This window comes from Impatiens glandulifera, chromosome 4 (genome assembly GCF_907164915.1).
Source record: "Impatiens glandulifera chromosome 4, dImpGla2.1, whole genome shotgun sequence".
Taxonomy (NCBI): domain Eukaryota; kingdom Viridiplantae; phylum Streptophyta; class Magnoliopsida; order Ericales; family Balsaminaceae; genus Impatiens; species Impatiens glandulifera.
Window position 1 is genome coordinate 56,192,208 of NC_061865.1, and position 9,943 is coordinate 56,202,150.

The 9,943-nt window shown below is 30.2% G+C and overlaps 1 protein-coding gene across 1 annotated transcript; it reads right to left on the bottom strand.

Moving 5' to 3' along the window:
* Positions 1–7,209: 7,209 nt before the first annotated feature.
* On the bottom strand, positions 7,210–8,382 carry LOC124935478 (ankyrin-3-like). Its single transcript, XM_047475909.1, has 6 exons — positions 8,205–8,382; positions 8,018–8,115; positions 7,828–7,906; positions 7,636–7,730; positions 7,416–7,520; positions 7,210–7,311 (listed from the first exon to the last, which is right to left on the bottom strand). The coding sequence occupies exons 1-6, from the start codon at positions 8,380–8,382 to the stop codon at positions 7,210–7,212; spliced, it is 657 nt and encodes a 218-aa protein (XP_047331865.1).
* Between the last annotated feature and the right edge of the window lie 1,561 nt (positions 8,383–9,943).

The following is a 9,943-nucleotide window of genomic DNA, read 5'->3' on the forward strand; positions in this document are numbered from 1 at the left end:
CTGTCAACAAGATATAGTTCAGAGATGGAGACCACCTCTCAACTGGTTTTCGATTACTTGACGATCTTCTCAACTGTATAACCGGTGTTTGCTGATTTACCTCTGGATCCACGTTCTCAACGATTTCATCTTCAATAACACATTGTTCTTCTTCGACAGTCGGTATATATTCAGATAAAAAATCTCTTAAATCGACTATACTAGTCTCTTTCAACTTGGAATCACCATCTGATGTCTTCCCAACACAATCTTTGTAGAGAACCTGTTCATTGAAGATAACATTTATGCTACGAATGATCTTCCGATTTTGATTATCCCAGAAACGATAACCAAACTCAATATCACCATAACCAATGAAAAAAACATTTATTAGACTTTGGATCAAGCTTGCTCCTATCACATTCATTAATATGAACATATGATAAACAACCAAACACTTTCAAATAAGAAAGGTTTACCTTTTTATTGCTCCAGGCTTCTTCAGGAATTCTGAATTCAAAAGGAACAGAGGGTCCCCTGTTTATCAAATAGGCAGCAGTATTTATAGCTTCTGCCCAGAAGGTTTTAGGCAGCCCTACATGCAATCTCATGCTTCTAGCACGCTCGTTCAATGTTCGATTCATTCGTTCAACTACTCGATTCTCTTGAGGCGTTTGGGGAACAGTCTTCACCATATTGATCACATTCACATCAAAATACTCTTTGAAATCTGAATTGATATATTCACCTCCGTTGTCGGATCTCAAGCACTTAACTTTCTGATTTGTTTCATTTTTAACCAAAGTCTTCCACTTCTTGAAAATAACAAATACTTCAGATTTGTGCTTCATAAAATAAACCCATACTTTTCTTGTTGAATCATCTATAAAATTCACATAGTAGTATGATCCGCCAATAGAAGAAACAGGTGCAGGTCCCCACACATCAGTGTGTACCAACTCTAGTATTTCTTTCTTGAGCTCCTTCCCAATTTTTAAGAAACTCACCCGTTTTTATTTTCCAAGAATGCAATTTTCACATAACTGATGTTCAACAGACTTCAGTTCTGGAATCTGTCCATTCTTTAAAAGAATTTTCATCCCTTTTTCGCTCATATGGCCCAACCTGCAATGCCACAATTCACTGTTCTTCGAGTCATTTACTACAGCAGCAACTGTTTCTCTGCAAGTTGAAGTCGTGTATAACGTTCCAGTTTTGTGACATCGAGCAACAACAATTGCTCCTTTAGTCACCTTCCATGCACCATTTCCACAACTGAAATTGTGACCTTCTTCATCAAGTTGTGTAACAGAGATCAAATTGCGCATTAAACCTGGAATGTGTCTCACCTTATTAATCTTCCAAACAGAACCATTTGCCATCTTCAATTTGATGTCCCCCATGCCAACAATATTCAGTGGCTCACCATCTGCAAGATATACTTTCCCACAGTTTCCAGCCACATAATTCTCCATTAATTCTTTGTGAGCAGTGGTGTGGAAAGACGCTCCTAAGTCTAAAACCCATGAATCTATCAGGCTATCAACAGACAAAAGTAACGCATCAGTGACAGATTCTGAAACAACGTTGGCTGCATCTAGGGATGGCAATGGGGCGGTTCGGTTCGGTGAATGACAATACCATCCCCGCCCCGAATTTACCCACCCCGCCCCGATCCCCGCCCCGATTCCCAATTTGGTTTTTAAATATAAACCATCCCCGCCCCGATCGGGTACGGGGTTTCCCCGCGGTGCACCGAAACCGAATAACAATTTAAATTTAAAATATAAATAATAAATAAAATAAAATAATTCATATATTTAGAGTTATAAATTATCAAAATATTAAATACCAAACAAAAATAACATTCAATAATAATAATTTTAAAGTATTATATACCAAAACAAATAAACTTCCAATAATAATAATGTTTCAAAATATAACAAAAATTCTAATTGGACTAAATCTCCATTTTTCATCTTCATTCTTCAATCCAATTAAATCTCCATTCTTCATCTTCATTCTTCATCTTCATTCTTCAATGGTTATGGTTAGGATCACATTCTGTATTAATAAAAAAAATATATTAATAAATAAAATGAAATATTATTATATATATTACATATTTAAATAAAATCGAAAATATCATCGTCAAGTCGAGAGAAGACGTAACAAAGATTGTGAAAGACAAAGACGAATATAGAAAACACCCTACAAAAAGACGTGATGCCATTTTGTTTATATTGATTAGTAAAAAACAGTAAAATAATATTAGCAAAGAGTTTAACTAACCTTCAAACTGAAAACACCTTCAAGATTCAAGAGAGAATCATGGATCATGTATGTAGAATAAAGAAGATGTAACTAAAATTAAAATAAATTCTAGAGAGATAAATGGTAATGAGGATTGAGGAAGAGGAAGATGAAGAGATAAAAAGTAAAAAATAATTAGAGACATTGTGTATTAAAGATAGCGTGTAAAGGATGGAAGATAAAAAGATTTTCAATGAAAAAGAGAAAAGTAATGATGACATTAATTAATGATTTCATTAATTAATATATTTTTATTAAATAAATATAATTATATTTTATCGGTTCGGTTCGGTTCGGGGATCCGGTGCATGTAAATACCATCCCCGCCCCGAACCCCGGTCAACATATTTCGGGTTTTCCCCGATCCGCCCCGATCCCCAATCAAAGCGGGGAAAAACCATACCAATCGGTTCGGTTCGGCTCGGTTTCAGCGGGGCGGTTTCAAATTGCCACCCCTAGCTGCATCATTTTTATCATCACCATTTTTCTTCGGTACTTTACAGTTCCTCTTTAAATGACCCTGTTTACCACAATTCCAGCACTCAAATGTCCGCCCAGACTTGGACTGACTCCTCCTGCTCCTTGACATAGATCTGCTCTTACCTCGGTTGAAATTTCTATCATTACCTTTACCCCTGTTTTCCACATTCAGAGCAGAATCTTTGAATGTTTCACCAGAATCAATTTTACGAACCTCTTCAGCAAGAATACGATCTCTAACTTCAACAAATTTCAGTTTAGCATTTCCAACTGAATTACTAATTGCTGCCCTCATAAGTTCCCAACTATTTGGTAGAGATGCTAATAAAATCAGGGCATTAACTTCATCCCCAAAATCAATCTCAATAGATAGCAATTGATTCACAATAGTATTGAATTCATTCAAATGAGTAGTGACAGAAGTACCATCAACCATTCTTAAGTAAACGAGTCTTTTAATTAAGTGTACCTTATTGTTAACATATGGTTTCTCATACATATCAGAAAGAGTTTTCATCAGACCCATGGTGGTCTTCTCCTTTGCTACATTGTGAGCAACTGTCTTGGCTAGCGTCAATCGGACAACTCTCAAAACCTGTCTATCAAGGAGTTTCCATTCAGCTTCATCCATCTTCTCTGGTTTCTCACTCAAACGAACATGAAGCTTCTTTCCATAGAGATAATCTTCAATCTGCATTCTCCATAAAGCATAATCCGTCCCATCAAATCTTCCAATCCCATGTCCTATACTGTTCTCATTTGCCATTGTTTCCAATACTCAGATCTAGCATAGCTGCTATGATACCAGTTGTTAGGATTTGTATCTCCCAAATCCGACCAGCTTGAAACAATCTGTAAAGAACACAAGAACACACAGATTTATAGTGGTTCACTCAAATTGAGCTACATCCACTTCAGCCACCACTAGATTTCACTATGAAGAAGAAGAATGAATACAGAGTTTTTGCCTCACACTTTATCTCTCTAGAATTCTGTCTACCCAATGTAAACCCTTAATAATTACATATTTATAGGGTAAACATTCAGGTAATAAACCTAAATAACTTTGGTCAGGCCCAAGCCTAAAACCAAAAAAAAAAGATAAACCCAATAAACTCTAATTAACAATGTAGAGTTTATTATAAGTGTAGGCTCCATAACTCAACAGTGGACTTACCATTTGTCGACATTGTGGAAAGTTGGACACTATTTAAACAATTGTTGGATCATTCATGGAAATCCAATTGAAGGAAACATAATTGGTATTCATTTTTATTAAATATATCAACATATTGTTTTATTATTATTAATAATTTTAGTAACTAAACAAAACAAATTTTTGTTTTATAATTTATTTTCAAGATAACATTTGTATATTAAATGTACAATTTTTCTTGACAAAATTTATATGTCAAACATATATACTCGTTTATAAAATTAAGCTTTTTGTCACAAGAAAAAATGTTAATAATTAGCATATATACATGTATAATAAAGACTTATCTTTATTAGTCGATTCTTCTACTTTTTAAGATGAATAATTTCAATTTGTCGAAATGAACCATCCACTTTTGCAACATCGCAACTCGTATTTTTAAAATATCAAAGACAAAGATTTTCGTAGGCACAAGTTACTAAATAACTTAGCACACGAAACTATTTTAAGATTGTTAGAAATCTTGTCTTGAAAAATATATATATATAAATTATGCTACAAATAAATTAATTAAATACAATATTACAAAGAACGATATCACTGAATAAAATGTTGATTCGAGGCATGTTTTTAACACATTTTTCTTAAAATAGTTACACCGTCTCCCCTTGTGCTGGAGCTTATCACAGATGACTGTCTCCTAGGGTACAACGAATCTAGTAGTAATTCAGCATTAGAATCACTACGCAACGAACTTAACAAAGTACCTGAATCGATCACCGGGTTTCAACGGAAATATGACAAGTAAAAAACTCGAAGAATACTCGATTGAGTGAAAAACTTGAAGAACACTCAGATGAGTGAAGAACTCGAAGACACTCAAGAAAACAAAGAAAAAACTTTTCGAATTCTAAAGAGATTATGGAATGAGTGAAAAAAATATGAGATATATCAAGAGTTCTAATATAAAGGGGATATTTGTAGCTGGAAATTAAACCATCACAATAAATTTATTTATCAATCGGTTGATAATTCATCCAACGACTACCATTCCTAGACTCTTGACATTTCAAGAATCTTGGCATTCGATCTTATCCACAACCATTAAATTTCAACAAAAATTCACATTTGAATTTGGTATTATTTATATTTATTTGGATTAAATTACATTTAATTTATTTATATATATATATAATATGGCTTAATTTTTAAAATGTCCGGATTGTCGAGTCGAGAGTTGTGATTAATTTGGATATATTTTGGGTTGACCCGCCCATAAATTTAAAACTGTTAAAAATAAAATAAAAAATGCTCACATTTTTACCGTAATTTTTTTTCTCAATTTTTTTTATTATTACTAGTGCAAATGCACGGGCTACATGTTAGTTTAAAATTTCAACAAAGGGTGACAAGTTAAATTTAAACTGATGTCCGAAAAATGAGATTGAACGGGAACATATGAAAACCATTCCATATGCTTTAGTTGTTGGAAGCCTTATGTATGTTTAGGTCTGCACTAGACCAAACATTGCATTTGCTGGTGGAATGTTATAAAGATATCAGAGTAATTCAGGTCTTGACCACTAAGAGTTGAAAAGAAGGTATTGAGATACCTTCAAGGGACAAAATACTACATGCTCATATACAGACGAACTAATAATTTGGAGGTGATTGGCTACTCCGATTCAGACTTTTCTGGTTGTGTTGATTCTAGAAAATTAACATTTGGTTATGTTTACATGCTTACTAGTGGAGCTATATCTTGGAGAAGTTCAAAGAAGACTTTGATTATCACTTCTACTATGAAAACAGAATTCGTATCATGTTTTGAAGCTACTAATCATGGTTTATGTTTGAAAATTTTCATATCAAGGCTTAGAATTGTGGATTCAATATCTAGGTCATTGAGATTGTACTGTGATGCTAAGAAAAATAAAAGTGGTAGTCGAAGTAAGCACATCGACATTAAGTACTTAGACATAAAAGAACGTGTTAAAGAGAAGAAAGTGATTATTGAGCACTGAATTAATGATTGTTGATCTTTTGACTAAAGGCATGCCACCAAAGAATTTTAAGGATTCGTGTAGTGCGAATGACTATTGGTCACGTATTGTAATATTCAGTTGTACGTACGTTTATTGTTTTGTTTTTTTTTTTTGTTAAAACTCTTATCCAGTCGATATTTTCTCATTTAGTTTTGTATATAATTTTTGTCTTAACAAATATAATTAAAGTTTGGACCCATAATAAACATAGAATTTATTAATAAAGTGGTAATTAAGAATTAAAATATATTGTAATACATGGAATGAAAGATAACACTCTAGATTGTCATTAATTGTATAATTTGACCAACTGTATCTTACATTTAATTCTATTTTATTATTTTAACTTATATGGTTTGACCAACTGTCTTACATTTAATTCTATTTTATTATTTTAACTTATATGGTTTGTTATATGTAGTAAGTTAGTAATCTCACTACCAGATATAAAAAATGTACTTTATTTATTATGTTTTTAATAAAAATAATAATAATAAAATATTAATAAAATAAATAGTTCCAGTCATATATGGGTACATATATTGTAAGGATGAAAAGTTGTTCGGTGATTTTTAATTAATTAGAAGCCACACTTTATGACATTATACAAATATATTCATTTGAAAAATAAATTGATATAAAATAATATCTAGAAAATATATTTAATATAAAAGAAATTGATGTGATTTAACTCTCTATTTTTTAAAATTATCATAAAAGTAGTATTAATAGGATAGAAATTGATGTGATTTAATAAAAACTTTGAGTTAGGTTGAGTTGTTTAAGTACTTATAATATATTATTTGACACTTCTTTATATTCATCGTATTGTTAAATTCATTAACTAAAATATTAAAATATTTTATAATTTAAATGATTAATTTTATTTTATTTATATATATCTATCTTTTAATTTTTTACCAAAAAAAGTTATTATATCCTTAAAATCATCACTAATAATTAATTTTTTATCTCTTCAAATTATTCAAATGATACATAGAGAAAAAAGAAAACAACCCAACATGTCATTAAGGAGGGATAAATCAATTGCAACAAAAATGAAATTTTTTTGAAGAGACAAAAAAAAAAATGCTTAAATAAGAAACATAAGGAACTAACTCGATCTTTCAATAAATCCACTAAACAATAAAACATATAATTGAATATAAGAAATTAAATGTTTGATAATAAAAGATATTTGTGAAAACAAATAAACAAAACAATAAAAAAAACATGCTACTTCTTTATTTTTTTCTTTCCTTCCATCATTACGGTTAATTGTTTCTTTTTCAGTAAACTCCTAATTTCAGAGTTGCGTTTAGCTAACTGCCAAGGTTTCTGTCACACAAAAATAATATAAAATTATGTAAAAATATAATTTTGAATATATATATATATATATATATATATAAATATATATTTATTAACTTTTACAAATTAACCTTTCCATTAATAGTATTAGTTGTTTTGGTAGAAGCGCCAGCAGCCAACAATACTCGCACAACATCTATGTGTGCATCTCCTCCGCTTGTTGATTCATGTAGAGGCTGTTCCAATAAAAAGTTAATTAAAATTAAAATTTGATTGATTAATTAACAAAATTATTGTATTTTAATTAGTGTCAAAAAAAATTGTATAGGTAAAAAAATATATATAACTTACCGTTGAACCATCGTCATTAACGGATTGTAACACTCTTTTTATAATATTATGTTTAGTAGCATGATTTACTAAAAGCTCAACAATCTTAGTGTCGCCTGCATTAAAGTTTAAAGTAGTACAATATAATAATAAAATAGTATGCAAATATAATATTATTAAAAATATTAGAGCAAATTAAAGAAAAAAACAAACCTGATTGAGAAGAAATATGAAGAGGTGTCTCACCCAATGCATTTTTAACTAGTATGTTTGCACCCCTCTCTAGGAGTAACTGCATGCATGATTAGATAAATTATATATATTATTTTGTGTTCTCAATGGTTACAAATTGTAGGAAACTTTTTCATTATTATTATTAATATTAATTAAATGTTGATTTCACCTCAACACATGGAAGAGAGCTATATTCACAAGCAATGTGAAGAGCAGTTTCTTTATCTTCAAGGTCAAAAATTTCATCTATACTCGAAGTTAAATTATCTATGCATAGTTAAAACAAAACAAGATCAATTAGTAGTAGTAAATAAAACTCGACTAATCTTAAATATTATTTTTGTAGGGGGATATACCTAGAGCAACACGAAGGCGATTCACATCTTGATGATTCTCAACGGCATCATGTAATTCTTGGAGGTGTGGAGGAATAATGCTATCCTCCATGTTGACGCCCATCGACTCCATCAATTTCTTACATTCCTTAATCAAAATCCGGTTTTGTTCTTGTTCTTCAAGAGTATACTCACACATGTTTTTTTTATTCATTGGCGACATTATTAGTCTCTCTTTGAAAGGGAAGAAAGGAATTGAATAACAACAAAATCAAGGGGGGCAAGTCTATTTATGAAGCTAGCTATATATAAAACCCTACAAAATTTAAATCTAAATGATTAATTAAATAAATAGAATTAAAATCAATTAAAAAAATTATATCTTTAATTTTTTTTTCTACAACTAAATCTCTGTTACTTTCACCTACTACTAACTTTAAATAAAGATTTATGTTAATTGGTCAAACCAATTATAAATTAAATATTTTTTTAGTGATAAATCACGGATAAAATAATAAATTTTAAGTAATATTTAAAGTAAAACTGAATCATAATTAATTTTTTCTTTTTATTATTATATATAATAACTTTTAAAAATATTATTTACGTTAAACTTATAAAAACAAATTCTATTCATATTAAATTTTACTTTTAAAATAAATTAAAATAATAATAAAACAAAATCAAACTATTAAATTTTTGAATTTAGAAAACTAGTCCCCAAAACTTAAGGGAGATCAAATAGTTTAAATCTAATTATTTATTTTTGTAAATATAAATATATTAAATATGTGATAATTGGTTACAAAGAAGGCGCAATCTTTCTCGCACAATCTCTGACTCTTTCCATTAGTTTCCTCCGATCATCTTCTCCGATCGTTTTCTCCGATCATCTTCTCCGATCGTTTTCTCCGATCATCTTCTCCGATCGTTTTCTTCGATCATCCTCTCCGAGAATATTTCTCAAGGTTTCTCTCTCTCTCTCTCTCTATATATATATATATATCTATGTTAGTAGATCTGTTGATGCATATGAAAGCGGTTATTTGATAATTTTTCTGCATATCTTAACCTAATTACTAGGAGTTTGTAAAAATTCATCACAGGTTCATTGTGAAAACTAGCAATACAAACTACAGATCATGTCAACTTCATATGGAATCGAAGATTCATTCATCACAAACTTCATTCTCGACGGTAAGAAGTACCTAGAATGGTCAATCAACATGACGATCTATCTCAATGCCAAAGAATAAACACATTACGTTCCTCCATCTACAGACAATCCAAATTTCGAATACTAGAACGCTGATAATCAAATGGTAATGTTATGGTTAATCAATTCAATGAACACAGACATTACATTTTCCACAAAACAGCTAAATAAATTTGGGATGCATGATGTTCAGTTGCAATATAAGTATCTAATATTGAATAAATGTTGAAATTTTATAAATTTATGTATGAATATATAATTGATATGACTAACCATTATATATTTAGAATGTTATATACATAAAATAAATTATATAAATGAATTTAAAATATAAAGTCTTATTAGTTAAGTTGGTTAAAGAGTTATACTTGTTTTTTGTTAGGTTGCAAGTTTGAAACATATCTATAGTATTTTTAATTTTATTTTTAACTGTTTTAATTTTCTGGACGGGTCAATCCACAATTCGACCCAAATATCCATTTACTCTCACATATATACTCAAATTAACTACAGCTCTTGACCGGCAATTAGACATTTTGAAAAT

Excerpts from the sequence above, each read along its gene's own strand:
- LOC124935478 (XM_047475909.1), bottom strand. The coding sequence starts at position 8,382 with ATGTGTGAGTATACTCTTGAAGAACAAGAACAAAACCGGATTTTGATT. Across the intron at positions 7,907-8,017 it reads GCTCTCTTCCATGTGTTGAG|TTACTCCTAGAGAGGGGTGC; the intron begins GTGAAATCAACA and ends TCATGCATGCAG. Across the intron at positions 7,521-7,635 it reads TTAATGACGATGGTTCAACG|CCTCTACATGAATCAACAAG; the intron begins GTAAGTTATATA and ends TTATTGGAACAG.